Raw genomic sequence first — 26,984 nt, 5'->3', positions numbered from 1 at the left:
TTAGATTGGCAATATTAAGATCACTTTATTTTAAGCCTTATGGATTTTGAAAACACATACAAATAAAATACTTGTTACAAAATTCCATTTGCTGAAGTTTCTTCAGGAATATACATCAAGCATGATCCCAGCACACAGATAAATGACTTTTACAGAAAGCATCACATAGAGCAATAAATGTTAGTGAAACAGCCAGTCTTTCCAGATATTTTACAATGAAAAATTCTCTTTCCCTTTGTCACATCTATTATTTGACTAAGTTTTTAATTTCTTTATTTAAAATAGCCACATCTGAATTTAAAATGTGTAACCAAACCAACTGTGGAAGTCAAGAGGCACTCAGAAGCCCCAAAGGGGAGAGTAAGCACTATTTTTCAAGTTCACTAGTTCAGGGGTAAAAATCCCTGAGAGATGGAAAAATGCTGAACCCATTTTCTTCAATGGAAAGATGCTTGTCAAGGGACATTGTCAACAGACAGCTGTAAAGATAAACTGTAAGGCTGAAGAGCAATAGTAAGACAGAGCAAGAAAAGCAATCTGTAGTGCTAGGTAATGAGGAATGCTTGGTGGAGCAGCATCATGGGACTTCACCAAGGCTGCCTGCTTGCAAGAAAAGCACTCAGCAGAAATATATGCAGAGATACAAAGCACAAGATGCGTACGTGCTTGTCATTAACAAGGAAAACAGTGTGTGCCAAAACTATAATCCCACTTAGTTATAAACAGTATGCAACTGACCTCAAGAGTTAAAATACAAACAAGAATAAACAAGATACTGTGCTCCAATTTCAACATCACCATCAGGACACTATTACGTGAAGCCAGTAGATTAAGAAACACAGTTCCATATACATTTTCTGCTCCTCGATGCCAGTACAGAACTACTCAGAAATATGTGATTCACAGACCAGGTCACTAAATTCTCCGGGACCTGGAAAGTGATCTCAGAAGCAGTATGCCTCTAACCTTCCACCTCAAGCCCCTGAGTTGCTGCTGGACATCAGAACAGCTTTACTGCTTCTACTTTATGAGTCATAGTCCTGCAGTGTCCTGTTCCTTGCTACATGCTGTGACACAGGTCCCTGACTACATTCCTTTCTTTAAGCCTATTGTGCGTACAGAAGCTGCACTGAGTGATGATGCTGTGCTGATTTTCAGTGTTATTTAACATGGAGGCAGGTCAAGCTATCTAGATTAAGCATGAGTTCACTCACACTGCTCACTGAGGCTGATGTGAGCCTTCAGAGCAGTGGAAGAAAGCCACAGTCTCTCAGGTTATTGAAACATCCAGAGCATTAAGAAGCCCATTACATCTGACTGATGTCAAGCACCACAATAAGCAACACTAGGAGAAAAGTGTGGCATAAATGGTGAAAGCAAGTCCAAGCAGACTTCAATCTAAAGATTTAATCCTAAAGGTTAATATAGGTTTCACAACCAGTACACTTAGCCTATGATCAGCCACAGGTTTAAAACTATTAGCAAATAAACAGGAGTTTTAAGAGCAACCTTTAGGTTCTGACCTAAAGATCTATAAATACCACTGGGGGGATGATCTAGTTTGAAATCAGATTACTTTAAACTAACTAGAAAGCAATCATGCTTACGAGAGGCCCTTATGCCAGTCACACTTGCTCCAGAGCAGGGCAGCACTCTGAGAACAGATGTTGACAGCATGTGCCCTGTGCTATTTTAACATTGAGTTTCCTTATATTATTTATATCACTTCCTTAAGAGGACAGTAGATAAGCCAAGCTACCGCAGCCCCACTTCAGCCCAGCTGTGCAGCCAGTTTTGTGCTCGAGTTACCAGAATGGGAGGAGCAAATTCTCAGAGATTTGCTGATGTGTTACATTATTAAAAGGCCTCAGGAAAACAGCAACTAGAGAGGAAGAACACATCACCTTTCCCAGCAAGGCATTCTCCACTGCGCTTATCCTGAGGAGGAGACACATAAAACTGTCACAGTTTGATTTGTACTAGCTTTACCTCTGCAAAGCCATTCTATCAGGGCATTTGTTCCACACAGGGTTGTGTGGTTTTATGGAAGGACTGCAGTTCCAGTTCTCTAAAAGGACTCTCCAGACTTCAGGCTTCTGCCCTAGATTTAGGTCACTAGTAATTGGACATGTGTAGAAAATGCACAGGCTCAGTTCAGTGTTGCCTAATTAATTTCTTAGTCTGTCGATTTGGCAGTCGCCCTATGAAACAGAACAGTTGGATACTTAAAATTGTATTGAAGAATACCTTATGACACTAGCAAGCCTCCCAAAAAATAAGCCCAACTCTTTTGGTAGTAATGAAATAAATATTTTAAATTGCCTGGAGTACAAAAGTGAAATCAGTTTTCTCAGGTGAGACTATCAGCTTGATTCATTAAAAGAAAAAAGATCAAGCAGAGCACAGAATGTAGAAACCCAAAAACTTCACCTAAGGAGACTTCCTTAAGACAAACAGAACTGACAGGTGCCAAAGTCTTGCAACCTATGGAGCAGAATCAAATGTACCAACTTTCTGTCTGGGACATTATATTCCCAATCAACTGGTGAGCATACCGACCACAAACTAATGTCACAGCCTGAAAGAGAGAGTTCTGCACATTATTTTGATCTGTATGAGGTGCCTTTCAGTATGTAACTGCTCTTGGAGTAGCATATTCATGATGAAGAAAAAGCTCATCCACTGAAATTAGAATTCAAATTCTTTCTTGTTCCTAGGCTTCTGTCACAATTTTACAGTCAACTTACTTGATTTTTTTTTAATCCTTCTTGAAGGACACAGAACAGCCCCACTGTGCTGAGTCTTGGCCATCCTGCCAAGCTTTCTGTTGGAGCTCACTTGACTACCAACTATTCACTGCACCACAGGTCCCATGTGCTTTAGGTAGTTTTGGCTTAGGCCTAACAGCAAATGAGAAGAGACAGATGCCTCTCTGCAGGAACCTTCCTCACTGGTGACCCTGGGGGTTGAGCTGGCAGGGCTACCTGAACCTTACAAAGTGGTTGCTCTACAAAACAGTCTTATAAAACTCTATTTACATATTAACTGAAGTAAAATATTTACTTCAGATCAGGAAGTATTGTATTTTTTGATCAAGAAACAAGCTCAGTGCCTGAGCAGTTTTATGGCATTTTAAAGGTGACTTAACATGCCTACCATGATTTAAAATAAAAACACATTCCAGTTCCTTTCCCTAAGAAGTGAATTCTGCCAATAAAAAGGACCTGAAGACTGAAATAAACTCCAAGTAACAGTACTGAAAGGGAACAGATCTTCTCTCCAAAACCCCTGTATACAGGGGCACTCAGATGGCTGTTAAAGTAAAAACAACATACAACAATATTTGCAAAAAAGCTTAATATAATCTTTTGAGTCTATAAACTCTAAACAATAAATAGGAAAAGTGTACATGGCACACCAGAGCAGCTAAATATTAAAACAAGTACACTTGGTACTTGGTAACACTTACCTATATTGTCAGCAATAAGTTTGTTTCACTACTGTGATATAATACAAGCTTAATATACAACATGTTTTTACAAAGGAAAACCACAGAACAAATTTAATACAGAAGGTGAGGGAGAAGGGGAGACAATAAATAACAAGGCACAAAAACCTCTCTTGCTGCAACCCTGTAAGGCACCACTTGTGCAAACATGAAACTATCAAAACCTGTAGTGGAGACATTCTAAATGTATTTAAGTAAGTGGATAATATATTTTAATGTGACACTATGCTTATATCTTTGAAAATAAAAATGCTTATGTTTCAAAAATCAATTAGTGAAATGAGTGAATTAATAGCCAAATACAAGAGTCACAGCTGGTTTTTCCCAGACAGCCCCACAAGTGCACCTTGATCTTGACCTATACTGGCCTTGCTAAGAGTCCTGGATCCAATATAGTGCAGAGGGAAATGCTGCCAAATTATGCCAAATTGTGCACACCAGTAATTGTGACAAAACATACTTCAGGGATTAGGATGAGAATGAAATGTTCCTTTGAAACAAAAAATTATTTAAATCAAGATGTAAATGATTAGTAGCATTAATCTAACAGAATTAGGGATCTTAATACCCAAATTTATAATTCATACCTCTATTTAAGAACTGGGCACCAATATTTTTCTTCCTAATTCTCTTACCTGCTCAGAAAATCTATCATAAGACAAATTTCAGAAAACCTTCTCCCTTACCAGAAGGTTACAGATACATAGTTAAGCACACAAACTGTGAATTTCCCCTTTTTTCTTATGTTCCATGATCTCTACTGCATCCTGCTAGAAGTAGTTTTGTCCTGTCTCCAAATACATAAAAATTTCCAGATACTAAAATTACTTTAAATATGCACAGGTTGGACAAGTTTTTACAAGATGAGAAGGGTTTTCACAAAAAACCAAAGTTTTCTTCTAATAAAACATTTAGGAAGCACTCGGTTTCTCATTAGCTTCAGACATGTGACTTCTTTTAACTTGGGAACAACTATTTCCAAAAGTTTTGCTTGCATTCTTGCACCTTGAACAACTCCACAGCACACAGCAAACAATCTGAATGAACCTGATTATTCAGTTATTGGCTAGTTTTGTTCTCTTATGTGGCATATCTTATTTTACACCTAAATACCTTGCCACAAATCAAAACACCTGAAGTCAGACAACCTGCAGCTTTAATGATGCTCAATCTACTGAGCTGCCAGAGAGGAAAATCAGGTCAATCTATTATATTTTAAACAACAGAGCAAATGGAAGAAAAAACACAGTCTCAAGTGATAAGTTAACATTCATATAGCTATTTGCTGAAAGGCTGTGCCAGCTTAGGCATGCTTCATTCTTTATATTCAGTCCTGTTTTAAGGATATAAAAATTTGAGCAAATACAATGTAAACAGAGCCAGGTAGACTGCAGTAGTAAAGGACAAAATCATTGATCTGACAGTTTTAAGGCCAACTATTTATGATTTGAAATATGTCATACTTTTCCATGGCACTTAATACACTGAAAGTTAGTAGTGGGTGACACTAAGTAAGGGAATACGTATTCATATGAGATATATACACATAGCCTCAGTTCCTAAAATAGAAAGTTCAAGTTTTTTTGTCCAAATAAAATCAATTTGTGAAAGACCATCTGTGGTTTCCTATACTGAATAAAGTAATATTACTATTTAAATCAATTTAGTGCAAACTGACCTAAGTCCAAAGACATAACATTCCTTGATTTTCAGTCACTACTTACCAAATGCCCCTTATTTCTTTCAAAAAGACAACTACATCTTTTCCCCCCCCCTTAAAAGAACAGCAAACACCTGACAAATAGCATGCTGTTCTAGTCTACATTAACAAAACTTGCTGATATACAAATCGTGCTTTGGTCATGCAGCACAGACCCATCCTGAAAATGACCCATCTCTCCATTTAATCAGTCTAGAAGAACACAGTGCCAGATGTGAATTAGCAGGTCATCCTGGCCACTCCGTACTCCAAGCTGACAACGGCAGGCTCGGCTTTGGAGAACTCGGACACCAGTTCGCTGTAGCGATTGTCTGCTGTGTTGCTGCCCTCTATGGTTCGCACGGCATCGTTCACCGGCATCGGCGGCTGCTCCTTCTGGAAGCACGGAGGGGATTTCAGAGCCACGGGGGCAGGAGGAGCCGTCTGCTCCTGTTCCTTCACAAGGACCACATCTGACCGCCCGTTTCTCTGCTTTATTTTCTGAAATACAATGAGCAGTTACTAACAGCGGGCATGACTCCTTACTGATGACACTGTGCTTTTAAAGGAAATGTATCCCCTTCTTTTGCTGGCCAACTCAGTGTCTGCAGAACTCTTACATACCCCAGCTTCTTCCCCACAGTTTAGTGCTGATGCTACAAGCACTGCTGGCTTAAAATTTGCAGAAGGGCAGAAGACAAAGAATGCCTATTAATATCCCCAGAGAAGGAGAGGTTATTCCAGGCTTGCCCTTTATTTGGTTGCTAATCAAGATGGAAATACTTTCTGGAGTAGAAGCAGACGAAGACAGACCTTGGCACTGTAGCAAGCAGGGATCTTGCAATCTCTTAAAGACCATGAGTCTCTTAGTGATAAAGCAGCTTGATATCTAAAGCCCTTCTATCTTTCCTAAAAACCTTCTAAAAGACTTTTTCCTTTAGATCTAAAAAATGCCAATACAGTTTGTTCAAATGCATGAATACTCTAAAAAATGTCAACTAAAACACAGGAAAGGAGAAAAGGATGTCTCCTGCCAGCATGAGCAAGAGAAGAGGGAAGATTAGGATGAAGGGATTTTTCAGTTACATGGTTTGGGTTGTTTGCTTACTTCATTTTTGTTTTTAATTCAAACTCACCCAGTAACTGGGAGGCTACACTAGTTAACTGAACAGATTTGTTTGTTGATCTGTTTGTATTTGATTAGAACTGAGACTAAATCCAGAAGACTGGTGTCTCTGGATTTAGTCTCATGCTACTGCTGTTTCCATCTATAACTTTTTATAGATAGAAACAGCAGTAGCAAAGTCGACATCAGGATTTCAAACAACTATATCTCATGATCTCTCAAGTGACAAATGTAGGCTCAGGTGAAGTTAATATCATGGAATGAGGTTCTAGAAAATTCAGAGCTGAGACTACTTTCCTCTTGCTTATTCTTTAGATTGTTTTTTGAGTTTTCTTCACCTTGCTGCTTCAATTGTATAAAATTTTTTAAATATAAAATTAAGATTTGAAACAGTATTAGATTAAGTGACCTGCATTCATTACTTTACAGTAGGATCAGTCTAATAAAATCTTTCCTCCTAGAAAAGCTGTACTTCCCCTCCCTCTCCCCTCCAACATAATACACAGGAGTTGTGTTACCATTTCTGTCCACACACAAGTATTAAAACTGATTATCAGAAGACTTCTGCATTCCTTAAAAGGCATTATTCAGAAGTTTCAGCACCTTAACTGACTGTAACAGAAGTATCAATCAGCCTTTCCTGGCTGTTTAATGCACCACCTACAAGTCAATTACAGACATTTGGTCTCTGGATTAAGCCCTGTCTTCATAAAACCATTACAATGTACATGACCCATAATTATGATGACTTACAACAGCATGCACCTGCATATGAAGTTAAAAGAAAACCAATACTTACTGCTTCCATTTTAGTAGCTATAATAGAAATAAAACATTTTCAATCTCCTTACTTTAGCAACACAGCTGTAGCTACATGGATACCCTGTTATCCAAAATAGTTTAATGCAAGCTAAGCTCTGTGAAACTTGCGTTCAGTAAGGCTTTGATAATAGCACTTTTACATAACAGAGCTCATTAATAAAGCAGAATAAATAGTGCCTTAGAGCACTCATCATAGAAACAAGCAGTCAAAGTCCAAGTCACCATCCCACAGAGTAAGTGCTAGGCCATACGGCAGTGACATTCAGGTGAAAACCAGCAGCACTGAAAACCAGCAGCACTGCAACAACTATAATCTGAAGAACAGGTCACAAGGGCACACACTTATTTTGTAATACTTACAGCTTCCAGTTCTTTAATGTCTTCCTCCAGTTGTTTATTTTGCTCACTTGTATTCATGATAAGGTTGAACACAGACTGCCTGGGATGCATACTTCGATCAAATTGATGATACATATTTCTCCAAAACCTGCACAAAACACACACTTTTAGGTTTGCAAGGTAAGACAGAGCTGAAGAAAAGATAATGTATTTTATTTAAACTTACTTAAAATTGAATGATACTGTATTAGGCTCCAAAAGTGTTAGTTCTGGAGAAAAGTCTGGATTATACAGAGGATTCTGGTATTTCTTCTGTTCAGCCAACAGGAATGGCCATAAGGAATAGGTCTTCTCTTTTAGTCTTAAAACAAAAAAAGTTAGAGGTCAACACACTTGACTGCAAGCAAACAAGCAGAAGATAACTGCTTATGATGTGCAAGTTTTGCCTACTTGAAACAAATACTTTTAAAATACAATGCAAGAGGAACTGATAAAAATTTCACAGAAGTTTTCCAGCTAAATGCATTGAAGATACCTTACTAGTACTTCTAAATGAGTAGTCTTGAACAGGCAAGAATTGTAAGGTTAGCTAAAAAGAGTTGGGAGAGGAAATTACATGATACCTCCTAACTTCAGGTTACCTACTTTTAGAGGGGGGAAACCCCAAAAACAGTTGAGCAGGAAAACCTTAACTTTCCCTATGAAAAAGAAATGTGATTTTCTACCAGAATTAGAAAGGCTGTCTTCAGCCTTCTTCCCTGATGCAGTTCAACATAGGTTTCAATACTACCAATCCTTCCTCTACTCAGAGTCTAAAATGAAGAAGATTCACGAAGTTCTTAGTCTGCCAGAACAAACAAAAGACACATTAGAATGTGCCTGCTTACTTTAGCTCTTCTCGTTCTTTCTGACAGTTTCCAAGGAAGTTACCAAACTGGCATGAATGGACATGTTCATGGATTTGAAGGAGGAAAGCTTCATTGAACTCAAAGGCTTGTGGAAACTGCTCAGTGAGATTCCACACGCTTTCTAAAAACTGGGTGAACACTGGCGAGATCTCTTTCGGATCACCATCCAACTGACAACATCTGAAAAAGATTCCACAGACAGACTGAAACTGGTTTAAGTAAGAAATCAAGGAAGTCTTAGCTGCAATTGTTTTTAAATGACAGTACCTTGATTTGATGCTAGCTTTGATTTGGAAATTGAGCACCTAACTTCAAGAACTGGGGCAATTTTTGAATAGAAATAAGTCTATATTTGACCTGTTTTTCTGACTTATAAGTAATCACACATCTATATTAAGTACAAAAGAGCAACATAAGACAGTTAAGTTCCTTTGTGTCTAATACTGTCACAGTCAATATATGGAGTCTACCAGCTAAAGCAAATTAATAAGCAGTAAATAGCAGCAAGGCTATTGTCATAGCTGATGACAGGCAGATCAAGGGAAAAAACAGAACTCTTAACATACAGGACTTCTAAAGGTAGGTGTGACTTCAGCATCAAAGTAAACATAAATGCAAACTTATCTTTAAAGATACCAAAACTATGTGTTTCATATTGCCTAAATAGCTGGGACGTAGCTTTAGATTGGTCTTGCACTGTCTATACGTTGGTGCAAACCTTGCTGCAGTCATCAACTTCTGCAAGCAAGCACCAGTAGCACTAAAAATTTACATCTGCTATATAAATCAATTATCCAATAGGTACAAACTGCAATACACTGTAGGCAGCAGGAGAAGTGCCTTGTGTACTGAAAACAGCTTACTCATTGCTGAACTGGTGCAGTGTGGCTAGAAATGCAACATTTACAAGCTGTCTTTTGTTTAAGAATACTTAGCCCAGTTTGCTGTATACACTTTACTATATCAGAGGAGTGAACTACCTGTCAGAGAACTTGTGCCCAAAGGAGATCCAGTCTTTCTCTATCAAGACCTAGAGGGCAAAAAAACCAAAATCTCATGTAAAATATTACTCAATCTTACACCTACAGTACTAACCCCACAGGATATCAATATATTATACTTTAAATCTGAGTCGAGTAAGTTACAATAGAAACAACTATTTATCACTTTGTAACTTCTTTATTTTCTTGGAAGCTTTTCACAAGATTCTCAAAGTACATTTGTAAAAAACTAGTAAAAAAAGTTAAGCAACTTGCTAATCAGGTAACTGATAATTTTAAGAAAAATGTTGCATGACTTCACTAGTAGGTTATTAACTTTCTATGGCAAAGAATAAGAAAAATGTTAGTACTGCATGCCTGCTATCATAATTTATATAAAACCACATAATATATTCTTTCTAACACTTATAACAGTAAGTTTGCTCATATCAACACTATCTTCTTTTCTCACTTTGGTCATACTATCAAGCACCAAAACGAACAAAGGACCATCACAGAAATTTAACTGAAAGCAAGGATTAATCAAAACCCAAAAAGATTAAATTACTTCCCTAAAGATTCTCACTATTCACAACAAATTAATCCTCTTCTAATTCTTCCTCAACTTCACTTTCAGTGCTTGTAATATTTGTGACAGTTAGATCTAAACAATACATTGAACTAATTTTATCCTTGAGGAGTTCCCATAACACCTTGCCTTGTCATTGCAGAACACTGTTGATTTTCCTAGTCTAAAATTTGGAATAATCGTAATGAAATTCTTCTCTCAATATAAAAAGATGACAAATTTAGATTGCTTAGACATCTTTAAGTCTCTATCACTGTGGGAATTATCATTTTCAGATTTTAAAAATGTTGTCTTGGAGACAGACAAAAATGTTGTTTTACAGCAGCACAGAGCTGCTGTAATTAGTATGTGCACCACCTCACATAAGCACTTTGGAATCCTTCTATGTCATAGATAAGGGACTTGCTGGGATGCAAAAGGCAACCACTGCAACATTTCTGCACGGTGACTAAAGCAATTTGCTATTTGTATTTCAATTTTTCAGATTTTAAAGATTTTTTTTCATGTAGCAAAGCATATCTGTATGAAGTATTTATCAATATACTGCAACTCCCACTTTACACTTTAAACTAAAAAAAAAAAATTCAGTACATTTGCTCCCTTTCACACACAAACATTTTACAGCCTTTCTTTACCAAGGAACAACTCAACATTGCAATGGTCTGCTTACCATGAATCCTTTGATTGTTCTGTAATAGGAATCTAGCAAGAGAGCTCCAAGGGAACAAACTTGGGAAGTCCTATCCCAGCCATCTGAACAGTGTACCAATACACTTGCACTCTCAACTGCTATTGCCTGCAAAACACAGTTGTTTCTTAATCAATGTTCTTTTCTAGACAGAAGTCAAAAACCAGTAAATAAATTAAAAAAAAATCTATATTTATTTCCAACTCATACAATAGGCCATCTTATTTAACAAAGCTAGAAAAATGTTTAATATGAGGAAAAGATTTAATAGCATCAGAAAGTATGAACTTGTCTCCATAGAAGTATAGAAAACTCCTTGAAAAGAAAAGAAATTCCACTACCACTTCTGTATAAACTAACCTCTACAGGGGTTCCGAGTTCTCTCTCTCCCCCTTATAAAACTAAATTTACAAGAAAACCGAACAATAATTAGATTATACATTACTGAGTACATATTAAAAAAAACCCAAACGACATTAACTCATCATTAAAGATACCACTTGTTCATCATTATGCTACATGATAGTAAAGGCCTAGGAAATGCTCATCAGCTTCAGCTCCTGTTGGCTCAGACATTTTTGAGGGTCATCATTAGGACAATCACCCACTTTTAACTGAGATAACTCCTTGTTATTTCACCTAGCAAAAACAAAGATCCAGGTTTTTTCTTTACCCACTACCATCAGATCAAGCGCTTGGCTTCCTAAGTGCTTGGCAAAGGCAATTGTTCCTCTGAATTATTCACAGAATCCTATTTCCTTGCCAAATGAAGTCAGCATAGCCACCTTGGCTGCTCTACAATTACTGCCCCAGTTCCACTTTTCAGAGTATACTAAATAATAGTTTGTTCCATCCACCACCAAACTGGTTACACTTTTCAAAAATATCTAGAGGAGCAGGAAGCATAAGAATCCCTTTGTCTCCCAACAAGATGAGCAAACAGCATTCAAAAAATCCCAGAGCATTGGCTGGAATGTTTAACATCTCCAATCATAAAAAAACATATAATACTTTAACCAGCATATTAGATGTACTGGTATATATACACTAAACACCTATCTCCAAAAAAGTCAGCTGCAGAATTTCACATATTACATAATATTAAGCATAATTTTTCTGGTAGGAAGTCAACTTCCCACCAAAGAAAGAAGCAGCATGCAAGTTACCTTGGCTAGGAAGACAGCAGCATCCAACACAGCTTTGATGTGACGCAGCCATCCAGAACTCTCCAGACCAGACAAAAAGTCATTGACAGACAAACCTCTTGTGCCACTGACTGAAAGAAATCAAGAGTTAAAAAGCCTTAAGCAGTTGTAGCTACCTACACCCTGCAATGGAGAAAGAAGAATAATTGCATGTTGTATCTAATCCCCTATGTTCTAAGTTGAATGGTGGTTTCCTGAAAGATTTCTAATCAAATGGTTAAGGGAGGAGTACTACAAAATGTTCTCCAGTCAGAATTCAACTCTGTAGAACTATATAACCATGAGCTGCAAGAGTAAGATCTTTGTGGTTTTTTGACAAAATAACATTCCAAGTAAATACACTGGTTATTCCCACCAGAAAGCCTTAGTCTTGTCACCAGAGAAGGCAATGCAAATGCCAAAGGCTCATTGGAAATACTTAATTAGTACTAGTAGTAGGGAAGCAGCTGCATCCAGACAATATACACAGTTCAGAGGAGTCACACTGCCAGAGTTTCGTCACCTCCACCCTGCACAGGAGAATAAAGTAAGTGCAGTACAAGAACACAGGGACAAATGAAATCCACTGAAATTTTGTCTACCTTCACACTTGACACACTGCATTTCTAACTGATCTCTATCATTCTTACCTAATTTACTTGATCCTGTAACAATAATGTCAATTCAGAGAGCAAGGAAGAACTCAAATTAAAGGAAGGATGCTTTGCAGTGTAGCAGCAAGAGATGCAGAGGTAGACTGAAAGATTCTCACATAGAACCAATTCACATGTAAGACAGATAGCCTGTTTCTTGTACAATTTTGAATAACAACTCACACAATTACCTTACTATTCAAACATGACGAACTTCTGGAATTAAAAAAAATCTGCTAACATAACTTCAGCTATGTGTAATTCTAAGAAAAGACACCCAAGGCTCCTAGCTACAAAAATACCTGCCTCTTCTAGAAGCCTACTTTCCACTACACTTAACAGCTAGACTTGATGATCTTAGAAGTCTTTTTCAACCTAAATGATTTAATGATTCTAGAGCATTGGGCTGTAAATCAAAATAAAAGGTTCTGTAGATGAAAATCAGCAGTAGGAATACAACAGCTGCAAAATCATCTTTATCTCTCGCCATGGAAGGAAGTGAGTCAGCAGCAAAAGCAGAGAACAAAATTCACCAAGTAATTCTGTGATGCAGCTTCATATTCAATCAAGTCCCTTGATGTAAGGAAGGTTATGAACTCAAATCACTGCCTCCAAGAGCTTTCCTGTATCTGCACTAGATGTTTCTCAGCTCTCAGTCAAACAAGTTTTGGCACACTCCCCACTGCTCAGGAAGATTCATAGTGCGAGGTGCTGCTGAATACTAGAACAATGACAGGCTTCCAAATAAGTATTGCAGCACCTTTTCTAAAACCCACAGATCTTCATCATCCATAAAATTAACTAGCAAACCACAGCACAATGAGGTAATAGAACATCAAGAAACCCCAGGAGAGAAGACCTACTTTTAAAGGTTAGTCTGTAATATCAATAAAAGAAGTAAAAGCAAGCTAGCTTTCCCCTGCCTTTGAAGGGCACCATTAGGCAAGAGTTCTGCTTCCAAAAGATCTGGCACATGGAGAAAATAGACATAGATGAGAATGTGAGCTAGCTGAAAGGACCAAGTCATTCTCTATACCAGTGGTTCCATACACTTGATCAGTCACAACAGTACACAAACGCATCCATCACTCTGTGGTAAAGGAAAGAAACTGAAAATAGTCAAGTATCAGGAAATTAAAACTTCTGTAGAGAAGGGACTGGACAGACAAAGCCATGTCTAGAGGTATGGCAGCACACCTACACATTCTCTAACTTATGATTTACAGCACAAGCTTTCCAGCTAGAAAATAAACAGGCTTCCAGCCCTCAGTTTGTTTTCACCCAGATACTGCTGTCAAAACCTGGTTTTGATCAGAATTTTCAGCTTGGCAGAAATATTTCACAACTAGTAATTCCCTAGCTAGATTTCTATATTTTTATAAACCAAGGCAGAGATAGGAACACATATGTTGAGCCCCAAGAGTTAGCTTCCATTTCTGTGAATTAACACAGGCATTTTTATACTAGCTGGTGATTAAATCAAATGCATTGGTACTGGTCCAAGTCTTATATGCTGAAAAAAAAAGTTATTTTCTAGTTCCTTATGGTCTTTTAAAAGGTGAAAGATGATTTATGGTACCATTTATAGTACCTGTCAGATAATTCAGCTACTTCACAATAAATAGGACTCAAGATAGTTCTGCCTATATGGATCCCACCATAAAAAACACAAGCCCTGCATGCACATGAATCCCAAAACCTCCATGTTCCCTTGCTTGATTGTCATTATTCACACTACTAGCAAAGCCTCAGCCAGCAGTTCAGGAGGTGACTAGACCTGGAGAGTGAAGCATAGCAGGTTGCAGGCAGGCTTTTTTTTAACAAATAAAAAAACCTAGATAATCCCTTGCCCTATACAGAAAACTCTACATAACTCACAAAACCCACTCAGTTTACACACTTCCACCATTAAAATATATGTAATAGATTGCAACATCTGTTGAGCCTTTTCCCCAAACATTTTCTGCAGAAATGCTCCCTTCTTGACATACCCAAAACCCTTTTGCTTATCAGAGTTCACGCCTTTCTGTTATGTAACATTTTAATTTAAATATATAAAAACTGAACTTTTTATTTAGTGTTACAGCTACAAACTTAGTCAATGTGAAGTTTCTCCCATGAGTGTTGTAGTCTGCTCATCGATAGAGTCATCACATTCACACTGAAGAAAACTATTGTAGAAAAGTTTTGAACCACTGCATGCAAGGTATTTAATTAACAGCTGAATCCAAAATGAAGACTACATTTTGAAACCCCCTAGCATGCTCCATGGTGTAGTCCCATTACAAAAGGATGTTGGGAAGGATTTTGTCTCACATTCGGCTTGCCAGTGGAATTTGCAGATTCTGAAGGAAATCAGGCAGACAGACACAGAGCCAAGGAGCAGGACACACATCAAACAATGAGTAACAGTTGTTTGTTATAAAAAGCCCAAACAACTGAGGGCAGTCCCAGTTACAGTGGTGCTTGAACAAACAGCGTCATTGGTATCATGCTCTGATTTGAGAACATTCAGTCCAGCACATTCAGGGAAATTGAGTACACAGAAGCTAAATGGCATTTTCCTCATTTTAAGTTGTGAACCATTTTCATGGCATTTTATTCCTGATCATCCCACTGACAGCACATTTCTACAAGGGGCTGAAGAGTAAATTATTGCAGACATCCCTACATTTTAAGGGTCCTTTCTACCCCTGAAGGTGCTCCTACTTCTAAAGTGGCATTCAGCAAAACTCTAAGAAAACATACAGAATGAACGGAGGTAAAACAACTGTATTCATTTACCAAAAAAACTTATGTGGAAAACAAACAACAGAGATTATTCATTATTTTGTTCAACAGTGTTTAAACAAACCAATTCTTCACACAAGGAAAAACTAAAACATATTCCATACCCTTAAATAAAGTTACAGTTACAATACTATTTAGTAAGTATTGCTGGTGGGATGCCAACTCAAATGGAAGGAATATGAAGTCTGTGAAGCTTAACTGTGTGATGCACACACTTCTGCATCAGACATTATTACACAGGAGCAGGCCTCTTAAAAAATTAAAACAATCAAGTTTTATTAGCTAGTTTCCTAGAATTCAATGTATTAGTAAGAGAAAGGGGGATTATGAAAAATCTACAAGCTCAAGCTCAGGATCACGCTTCTCATCTTTTCTTTAAGAAAAACACATGCAGGAATAATTGGAAAGATCCACATTATCAAAGCTCAGCAGGATTCCATGCACAGTGCCTGAAGAATAGGTTAGCAGCATATCCAGGATCAATGAAAATAAAGATTACACCACGACTCTGTAAGATTTCTTGATCAATGTAACAGCATGTCTTCATCAAAACAGGCTTCCATACAAGTGTAAACTTTCTCTGTCTCTGGAAATACTTGCGTAATTCCAGAAGCCAAGCACTTACACATGTATTGTGTGTCAGGTGTGGAAGCCTCACTTCTGCCACTGTATTCTAATCTCAGAATCCACAAAATGTCTTAAATTTTCTCTCAGCTGTCTACCTAAAAAATATTAACAGAATTATGAACACAGTTCTGCCTCTCCATTTTCTCCACCAGGAGGCAGGCAGTGGTACGGTGAAGTGGCTCACCTTTCCCCCTGCCCCCTTCTCTACAAACACCTACAAGCACACAAGGGGTTCACCAAGTCCTCAAAGAGCTCGAGTTTTGTACAGACCATATGCTCACTGTGAATTCTGTGGAACAAAGTGCCCCTTGTAGAACTGATATTCTGTAAATGAAAATGTATCTACAGGCACACACTTGGAAAACACAGGAGTCTCTCACTGACATACTAACAAAGCTCACTGAAGACATATTTGCCATTCAATTTTCTCAGAATAACTCCATTCAGTTGGGTTTACAGTTTGAAGGTCGAAGTTTAAGGTAATTCATTACCACAAAGCACATCAAACTGGTACTAAACACAGAGCTGGAATAAACCATAGAAATGCCAATGCAGTTTGTGTAACCTATTATTAAAGACTTCAGAAAAACACCCTGTGTTCAAATACACTATTTTAGTACAGTTAAAACATACCTTCCAGGAGTTTCTGCAAGCTAGATCTCATTACATGAATATTTTCAATGCCAACAAACTGGAACCTAATGTTTGAGTAGTTGTCTTCATTCTCATAGCCCTTCCCAGCAGCTCTATTAGCCATTGCATTAAGCTAAAAAGAGGAAAATAAAAACACGGAAAAACATTACTGGAATAAAAAAATCAAATTAAGAAACAAAAGTCAAGCAATTTCAATTGAACACATTGGGAAAAAAACACAAGAGCACATAGTATAAACAGATTCTAATATAGTTTGTGGCAAATCAGCTTGAAAGCACTGAAGTATAAGAAAAGGACAGTATATAGATATTGAAAAAAAAGTAGTCTATATTTAGAGCTGACATATCTGAATAATGCATTTAGTAATTCCCATTCTCCTCTCCAGATTCCTAACTAATAAGCCTTTTTTTGTGTCCAAATATTTCTGAGTAAAGACACTACAAACATCTCACATACAAAGGAAAGAGTAAGACCCAGACATTTTCAGCTCCTGTATTGAGTGAAATTAATACTAATTGAAATGAAGATGAGTCTAAAGAGTGGTAATCAGCCATACATTGTAACAGGTAATAACATAACTTAATAAAATAACAGAATTCAGTTTAACTAGACAGTGATGAAGTATGGTGGTGAGGTACTGGAAAACATTGCCCAGAGAAGCTGTGGATCCTGGAAGTGTTCGAAGCCAGACTGGACAGAGCTCTAACAACCTCATCAGAGGCTGGAGATGATGTTTAAGACTTCTTCTAACTCAAGCCATTCTATGATGACCTCAAAATGCCAAAACAGAATTTCCTCCACTTCCTCACTTTTGAGACAGTTTGTACAGATCATTTACACAGAACATAGTACTCTCCCATTCCAAAAGAAACCACATCACAGCTCACCATTTCCTGAATTTCATTTTAAACAATCAAAATTATCTGGATCCCACTCACTGTTCACTTCTTAACTATGATTTAAGTATATTTTTAAATGCCTCTCTCAAAGTGTAGCAGCATATTCAGAGAATTCTAGCTGACTACTGGGATAGGTTCAACTGTCCAGCTGAACCTTAAACCCTCTTTAAGAAAGCAAGTAATCAAAACACCAGAACAGAGAGGCATAACCTCATTTTTACAACACTTTTGCTCAAGATGGACTCCTACTTGGCTCCAAAGTTTTCAAAATTACATGGTATTCCTGCACTCTAATATTCAGGAGGAGAGGCTTGTCTGCAGCATCAGAAGTATGTACCTTGGGCCTGGTGTCCATGACGTACATGTAGCGATTTGAAGGATTTGCTTTACTGATGGCTTGCAACATGTGCTCATCTTCCAGGCACCTGGCACTGAAACCTGAGAGAGGTTGACTGCATCTGCAAATTGCAGCCTGCCAGAAACAACAAAGAACAAATCAGCATCATTTTAGTATGTGTACTTGAAGCGCTTAGCAAAGTCTCAAAAGACACTGAAACAAATTGTTTCATTCAGCAGACAGCACCAGCAAACTGAATAAAGTTCAGGTGTTCCAACTTTTTAAGCACATTCCTTGGAAACCCTGAAACACAGTAGCTACAACTTAAATCTAAATATTCATCAAAACAGTTTTTCAGGTTTATCTTTATGGGCAAGGTATCAGTTTACATAATTGACATAAAAACTCACAAAAGTACAGACTGGAAAAATTATACTTTAGGAAAGCAAGCTACTCCCTTAATACAGCATTAACTATGTGTGGTTTCACTAAAGCAGGCATGATTTTATTATTGCAAGTGCAATTTGTTATCATCTAATGTAATTTTTGTAATGTCATTTCAATGATATGTTGTATTTCAGAAGGTATCAGGTACATCTTCCAATATTCAAATAATGATATAACTATGTTCAAATCCATCTAGTAACTTCACATTTGTGGAAAAATTCTTTAACTCAGCAAGGTGACAGTATGCTCCTTCCACAGCTGAGACAGGTACATGCTGCTTTACACCACCCACTGCAAAATCTTATTTCCTACCCTGTAGAGTTTTTTTACCTTGCAAATAACTCCTTGAAGAACCAACGTTTTTATTTTGTTGATTTATCTGTTTGGGGTTTTTTCCCTACCATTTTGACCTAACATATTTTATTTCTGATGTATCAAGGAAGACAGATCCCTTAAGAGAAAGCTATCCTCAGTTACCTTAATGTTAGTATCTGGAAATTTCAGTAGAGTCAACAGATTACTTAAGGATTTATTTTAAACTGGCTAGGCTTACTCCACAACCTGTTAGGCACCACTCCTGTCAGCTGTATTCAGGGTTATCCTTAGTCACACCCTTGCCATACAAGTCACTGTACTTGAACCTCCTCACCAACCCTTGAACTACTGTCAAATGTTGAGAAATACTTTTCAGCACTTTTACAGCAAAAAGAAGTCACACTATACCTCTTTATTTTTATGATAATATGACAACACTGGGAATCTTCCTTTGCTTCTGAACTTGGAGCTACCAACAATTATGGGCTTGCTTGCAGTTCTGGGAACATAAAGTTCTCTAGGATAGGTTTCACAAATCTGAAAGACAAAGATAGACAGAAAGGATTTTATAGGCAAGACACAAAGCCTAACCTAGTTTTATACTGTATTCAATTTGAAAGATGTAAGGTGAATTAAGACACAAAAGATAAACACTACCATGTTTCTTTATACAAATGTAAACAACTCGAAGGAGACAAGCCATGGATGAAAGTAGTACAAACTGGTATCCAAGTTACACATCCAAGCATCACCATACCAGCATTCACTCTAAAGAATGCAACTCTGCAGTAGAACGTGTTTCAAATAAAATACTGAAATTATTTCCTTCATTTTTAATACTTGCAGACTACAAAGTAAGATGAAATCTAATCTCAGAATCAGCCACACCACCACAACCAGCACTGCAAAATGCTGAGTAGAATCCTGCTCAGTTGAGAGAGACATCACAAAGCTGCAGAGCACCAGAATCAGTGGGGCTGGGCTTCCAACAGGTAAGCATCTCTCAAAACAATCCCAAAAAACCCATGCATCCATACACACACGCTCTCACAATGAGGCCTTGGGAACACCTTCAATCAGGAAGTTGTGAGATTGCACATTAAGGAGTTAACTCTCTCTACCTGCTTAGAGATAAGTTCTTGCTTATATAGCAAGCCAAGTGATTTGGCAGTAAGCTCCTTTCTATAGGCCTCACCAAAACAGATGCAGAGCAGAACATTCTTCCATTACAACACTTACCTTGTAATCGCGATTTGCATCAGACAACTGCCAGTAATCATTTGGCACTCCCATTCTCTTATATTCTTCTGCTAGATCAATAAGCTGCCAACCTTTGACTTGCTCAGATTCATTTTGTTTAGGATTATAAGAAAAGGCATACAGGTCTTCGTATTTTGCTAAAAGGTAAAGAATATGTAATGGAGAGAAAGTCTCAGGCTTCAAGATCCACAGAAGCAAGACTAAATAATAGATACTTGACATGCCTGAAATATCTATTCTGCAACTATCCTACAGTTAACTGATAATTACAGATACCTAGTCAGAAGTAGGTTATGAAAGTTTTCCTGAGTGTGCTTGACCTATTTCAGAACAGACGTTTCTAAAGCCATAAGGGTCACAAAATGAAGACTGACAAACTTAAGGCAAAAGACAGAATTATTAAAAGACTTCACAGGATCTGAAAGAACAAACAGTTTTGGGAGGCAAGAACTAAAATTTATATCTACTGACCTTAAAAAAAGGAAGTTTTAAAGTTTCCCTTAAAAAATAAAAGCTTTCAAAAACTTTGTTTTTCCTAGTAGGCTATTTACTTATGACAGATGACATTTTGCACTGTTCTAAACACAAGGCAGAAAATGCAAAAGACTGTACTGACAGAAGTCTCTTGTAAAGCTGAACTGGTAATGTTATTCTAACATAAAATTTCAGCTTTATTTTTGAAACTGCATGAAATTAGTAACAACTGATTTTCTCAGTGGGTTTTTAATTGATGGAACACACAATTAAGAGAGACTATACACATTTATATTCACAATTTCAGGAACACCACTGGAAATGCAAAAAACCACATAGGAATCTCTCATTCTGTTAAGGAGTATCACTGATATACAAAAGCCAGACAATGCAGCTTCTGAATTTTTATGCAGATTAATATTTAATCAAAAAACCTATTTATTACCAAACCCACATGAGACTTCATATAATGTGTGTTTTTAAAAAAAAAAAAAAAGATAATTGGTTTACACACACACACCCCAGCTTGTTAGCCATTCATACATTCATATACTGCAAAGTCTTTTACAGCTACAAGAATTACCTGTTCTAGAGAGCTGAAGCAAAGAATTATAAATGTCATGACAATCTCTCTCTCTGGGTACAACAAAATGAACTATCCTGAAGTTCTTGCACTGGATGACAAGGGGGCAGCCAGAAGTAGTCAAAGGAAGTTTTTCCACCGCAGCAATGTGATGATGTAGTATCTGTGACACACAAAAACTCACAGAGTAAGCATGCTGAGGAAAAATAAGAGTAACATACTACTTAGATCAGCAGATGCAAGACAGCACACTAAGCAATGCTGAATATGGATTTTGACTAATTTTGTCAGCCAGTTATAAAAAGAAATACATTTAGAAGCAGAAATCCAAGAAGGCCATTTTGATCAGGATACTAAATGTATAAAACTTTTGTTACTCTTCTCTATCATTTTGAAGTGTCCCTCTAAGTGCAAAACTGAGATGCAAAACTCCACTGTAGTTCTTCAGTTTTCTTTTAACTTTGTTAACTGATAGGCTTATACCTCATTACGCAATGTCCAGACAGGATATCTATATTTTTTAAGAATCTACAGAAACATACTTCAGAATTTTCAAACAAAATAAAGGAAGTAAGGAAAAATAATTCAATGTACTGAAGATTTCAAAATTTCAGTATTTAACAGATAGAATAAAGAAAAACATCTCCTATATTGCCTACTGTGTTAGATAAACATGACAGTTTCTCAGCTAAATGTTTATGACCACTTTAACAGCACTGTCACAGCAATGGACATACAGAAGCCCTCCACAGATTTATTATGCGTGGCAAATCTACACAAGATTTAGGTAAATACATAGAAAGTAACAGCGGTTCAACTCTGGGAAGAAAGGCACAGATACATTACCTCAACTGAACAAGATGTTCTTGACAGAATTTCAATTACCTCACTGAAGCAATCAAATCCTCTTAAACACTGATCAGAATTTGACTGACAACTGAAAACTGTGCTGCCAAATATGCATTTCCTAAGAGACTATCTTGAAGACATTATGATAATAATACCTGGTACTTGCATTATCATCAGAAATGCAGTACTTGGCGTATGGGTTCAATTTCCCCAAAATGAAATCTCTTAATGCAGTGCATAGGGAGAAACAAGCAAGTAATGCTTCTGAATCATGCTGTCCCCAAAAACCCATTTTGTATGAAAGGGTAACAGTTTGGTTTGTACAAAGGTGTACCTTGTATCCGAGAACAAATAATAGAAAAATGAATTTTCTTGAAAGCACCATGAGGCACTTAGATAACCAGGATACAGGATTAAGGGTAATCAAGGAAAATACACCTACAGGAAAAAAAATTAACAACAGCCAGGGAGATGCTATTTCATCCTGGAGGATGGAAGACTTAAGGCACTTACTCAAGTCAGGTGGCTGGACTCCAATGGGAGCCACAGCTTGATGTCCGTATGTGTGCCACCAGGGCAGTAAGCACAAAAACTAATGCACTAGCCAGCTTTGACTGCACAACATTGGTACTGGTCAACAAGAAGCTGCTGCCCCATCTGAAACCCTTTATTTCAGAGATGAATACTTGTGAAGAAACAGCTGCTTACTGCTCTAAAAAAGTGCATGTTATCATCAATATTGCCCAAACCTGAGATCTTAGCATTTTTGCTATCTCATTTAACCAAGACAGAATCTAATTACAAGGTAACTTAACTCTGAAATTTTAAACCTGATGCTTAACCTATGTATCAGTCTCCCACTCCTGCCTCAGAATCATGGTGTAAGTCAGTTATTAAAAGAAAACCACCAAACATGCATTCAGAAATACCAGTGAAAGCTACAGAAGAAATTACAGCAGCCTGAGGAAAAGTCAAAACTTTCAACATGACCTGATTTCAACTGCAGCAGCGTCACGCAAGAGCATAACCTGTGAATTATTAACTTATTATGATATCACGAAGGAGGAGAGTAGAAAGAACAGCTAAGAACATTTTAGTAAACAAATTCAACCTTAGATCAGGAAGAAGAAATGTATCTGGAGGAGCCATGCCTTTGAGCCACAAGCATTCATTATCCTTACCCAGGTCTCTCTCTGGCTTGAATCTATGAATAACAGATGAGTTGCTGTAAGGTACAGAGTTCCCGTCAGTGACTTATTGCTTGTGCTGAACCTATCCAGTAATTTCACTTGCTCTACCTGTAACAAAAAAGGGGAGGGGGGGAATAAAAGTTAAGTTTGAATTTCTGAAGAATTTAAATTACAGCTTAGCTAAGGCTTTGTCAGTTGGTGCAATAATTTTGAAAATGGTAGGAAACATAAGACAGCACACACAAGGCTATTCAGGCCAAACTAGAGTGGTCACAAGCTTTGAGACCAGCTAGTTCAAATATCCTGTTTCAATAAAAAGCATTGAGCTATTTTTTGTTTTCGTTTTTTCTAAAATAAGAATTAATAATTACTAAGCTTTTAGGCTGCTTCCCCAAAACACAGCAAACACGCACTAACAGTTTCCTGGTATTGAGATGCCAGCACTGAATTAACAGCTGATCTCAGCAATATGCTTTATTAGCTGTCTGCACACTCAATGCCATAAACCTGACTTCCATTTTAGCTCTGTACTGTCTTTTATAAATTCCCCAACTTCAAAAATCAGTATTATTATAACCTTGCCTCATAGTCAAAATGCATTCTTAATGAAATGTAAGCATTCTACTAATAATTACAAAAAAACCTCCTAGAAATTCAAGGACTGTGCTGGCATTTGAAGCAGATAATTCATACTTGAGCCTCACAAGGGCCAACAACTCCTTCTGGCATTCTATCAACATTGTTATCTCAATCCTATGGAAAATATTTCAAAATAATAACTATTTCTAGATAGCCTGTATTTTATCTGCCCCTCCTAACTCTGGGCTCCACAGAGTGCTCTATTTGAAACAAGCATTACTCGATTCTTTGTGTGCAAGAACAGGAAAGGAGTGTGGCAAATGGCTTATCTCCACGCATTCCTCTATTTCTTGGCAGCATTGTCTCATTAATGCCAAGTTAAAGCTCTGTACTACCATTAAATGCATGGCAGAACTCCAAAAACTTCCACACCAGCAAGACCAGCACCCAGAGGAGACGACAAGGAGAACCCATATCTACTGTGCAGATGTTAAGCCTTTTTTAACTCTTATGTACAGATGTATTTACCTACTAAAAGCACATACAAAACAGAAAAAAATCAGGTACTTAGGATCTAGAAAGGCCCAATTTTGCTTTCAAAAGCTGAAAAAACAACAATGAATACAAAACAGAATGAAGGAAATACAAATATATACTAGAAGTCAGCACTATGATAATATTCCAGACTTCAGTTTAGAAAGCAAAAAAATTGGAAACTAGATGCATCAGTACACCAAAATACATCATGCTGAAACCACCAAGTCCTCAGGTTTAGAGCAGCATAAGTGAATACACCACAGCCAAAACACAGAATCCATACTGGGCAGATCTGCAGCAATAACTGCTCCAGTACCTGGCACTGCACCTCCCCAGCAAGTTGAAAAGTGCACAGAAACTGCCCCAGCTTTGCTCCAGTAACACAACCCACAAAATCCTGGCATGTAAGGTTTCCTTCTCCTCCATGTAATAAGGCAGCTTTCCTCAAAGCTGCATTTCTACATTAGATGAGGACAGGCATTAGTGCTCCAACTTCCACTTACCTAGGTAAAGTCTACAAGAATTCTGAAAGCCAAGTCACAGATAAACTTTTATTAAAGACAACTGAGTTAGATTCAGCCTCCACAGATGACACGTTCATTTAAACTTGACTCAAACCAGATTAAATGGGTACTCAGCTTATGATACACTTTTTCCTTTTGCTGTTTGAGTTGATTTAGCAGTCAAACGAAGCAAAAATTTGCATATCCAGGAGAAAAAATCCAGCAGTATTTTCACTAATTCACATTTGACTTCAAATATGCAAACAGGTTTGACTGAAGAATTTTCAGCCTTTTCTACCACATTTTGCTTTAAAATATCCTTAAGGATACTATCAAGATTCATTGAAAAAACACATATTCTTTACTTCACCACCACATTTAATAAACTGAATTTGATCATTTGTTGCTACTTAAACATAAAACTCTCAGAAGTGATTTTTAAGTTGACCTCACTTCCTTATTCAACATAAAATCTGTTGGACAGTTTAATTTCACAAAAAGATACACTCAATTTCAGATAGCTGTGTGGACAGTTGTAAAGAAATTTTAATTTCAACATTCCCAGTAAACTGAAGTTGGAGGAGCTACAAAACCTATTCCATCACATTCTCCTGGGGATAACAGCTGCCCTGCACAGCAGTTCATCTGTGCAAGACTGCACTCTTGTTTCAAGTTTATTTCACTATGACTTAACTAAACTGAAAAAAACAGGAATGCTGTCAGATTAGAAAAAGCAGGGATGTCTCAGAACAGCTGACATGAGATCCAGCTTGAACCTACACACAAAGTGAATCTTCAAGACCCACAGTGCAGGTTGTACTTTACTTTTCTTGGCTTTAGTATAGGTTTCATTTTGGAATCAGCTACTGACTGTAACAATACAATATTAAATTTCCAAACAAGGACTTTCATGTTTGTAAATAAACAGCTGATAAAGAAACTTTATCTCAAATCTGTCAGCATGATGCACTAATAAAGTGCATCTAATTTCAGACTAATAAAGTGTCACTAATGGTAGTTTCATCAAAGACCTTCTTTCTGTTTCACATATACACATGTATATGAAAAATAAAAGCAGCTATACACAGTTATATAAAAGTTATATAAGTTATTACTCAAAAAATTTAAAAGCCCTTTCCTTTATGTAATTATTGTTGTGAATCTAGTACTAGGACAGGAACTATGAATGCTCCTTTTTTAAAGATATCTATAAATCAACTTTAAAGTCAGACTACCAGGTTCAAGAATTAATCACAATTCCCAGGACCCAACAGACAGGGGGAGTCTTTTCAGCAACCTTTGCAGTCAGGGATGATGAGCAAGGTGAGAAAAGTACTGTTAGAAATTTAATTCTATAGAAGCTGTGACTTAAAAACTCAATTAAAGATTAGCCACAACAAGAGAGATCTTCCTTTCGCATCTTCATTATACAAAGAAGACTAACACACCAATAATGGGAAATAAAAGCCACAGAAGTCCAAAATGCCAGCTACAGCTTAGCTGACACATTTTTAATAGCCTAACACATTACACAGGCACTGACAGCCTGCGTATTTAACAGCACACACTGGAATATTCAAAAAGGAGAAAACAAATCGGTTGTTTTCACAACAGATTTGCCTCCAATACTAGAAAAAGCTGCACGGAACCATATCCAGAGCACACAAAACAAATGCAATCCCCTCCCAGCTCGCTTATCCTGTTCCCCACTCCACCACAAGAACCCCCACACCGGGATTTTTAGCGTCTTCCCCTCATTACAGACACGGGGCCACACTGGAGCAGCACGCCCAGAGCCCTCCACCCCTTCCAGCGGCCCGGGCCGCTCCAGAGCCCCGCGCGGGGCGGCACCAGCCACAAAACAGCAGGAGGCAGCGAAAACAACAACGCCCTCGCCCGCAGCGGGCGCGCCGGGCTGGGCGGGCCCTCCCGACCGCACAGTTACCGCAGCTCCCGAGCCGCAGCACCAGCAGTACCTTGGTGGTGCGGATGTGCTCCATGGCGGTGCCCGCTCGGCCGCGGCCGCCTCCCTCCCGCTCCCGCCGCCGCCACGGAGCCGGACCGGCGGCCGCTCCGGCTGCGCTTCCGGGGCGGGGCCGCGCCGGCTGCGGGGCGGGGCCAGCGCCGCGCGCTCCGCAGCGCCCTCGCGCGGCGGAAATGGCTGAGGGGAGGGAGCGGCTGAGGAGCGGGGAATGGCTGAGGGGAGGGATTGGCTGAGGAGCGGGAATGGCTGGAGGGCGGCGTGGGAAAATGACGAAGGATAAACAGGTAACTGTGAGGAACTTGTAACGGAAAACACGGTTCTTATTCCCGGGTGGGACGCGGTCGGCGCACCCGACCTCTCACACAAAGCACAAACTAAAGGGGACTAAACGGAGGGTGGAGCAGAGGGGAGACCCCGCGGCCAGGCTCAGTCGAAACCCTAGCAGAAGTACGAGGAATTC

General features: G+C 38.2%; 1 protein-coding gene across 1 annotated transcript; it reads right to left on the bottom strand.

Annotated features, from left to right (window-relative positions):
• MTMR6 (myotubularin related protein 6) lies at positions 1-26,628 on the bottom strand. The gene is made up of 14 exons (XM_036404055.2): positions 26,517-26,628; positions 22,913-23,029; positions 20,883-21,045; positions 19,805-19,962; positions 18,974-19,102; positions 17,804-17,938; positions 16,547-16,679; positions 11,826-11,935; positions 10,642-10,767; positions 9,383-9,432; positions 8,382-8,582; positions 7,721-7,855; positions 7,516-7,642; positions 1-5,708 (listed from the first exon to the last, which is right to left on the bottom strand). Exons 1-14 carry the CDS (start codon positions 26,538-26,540, stop codon positions 5,448-5,450), a joined length of 1,869 nt encoding a protein of 622 aa, XP_036259948.1. The 5' UTR covers positions 26,541-26,628; the 3' UTR covers positions 1-5,447.
• Between the last annotated feature and the right edge of the window lie 356 nt (positions 26,629-26,984).

This window comes from Molothrus ater, chromosome 2 (genome assembly GCF_012460135.2).
Source record: "Molothrus ater isolate BHLD 08-10-18 breed brown headed cowbird chromosome 2, BPBGC_Mater_1.1, whole genome shotgun sequence".
Classification (NCBI taxonomy): domain Eukaryota; kingdom Metazoa; phylum Chordata; class Aves; order Passeriformes; family Icteridae; genus Molothrus; species Molothrus ater.
This window is presented reverse-complemented; position numbering and strand designations above follow the sequence as displayed.

Bases quoted from the DNA above. Each gene is read 5' to 3' on its own strand.
- MTMR6 (XM_036404055.2), bottom strand. From the start codon at position 26,540: ATGGAGCACATCCGCACCACCAAG. The intron at 19,103-19,804 runs GTAAGTGTTGTA...TTTGTCTTTCAG, and splicing joins ATGCAAATCGCGATTACAAG to ATTTGTGAAACCTATCCTAG. The intron at 5,709-7,515 runs GTAAGTATTACA...ATTGTATTTCAG, and splicing joins ACATTAAAGAACTGGAAGCT to AAAATAAAGCAGAGAAACGG.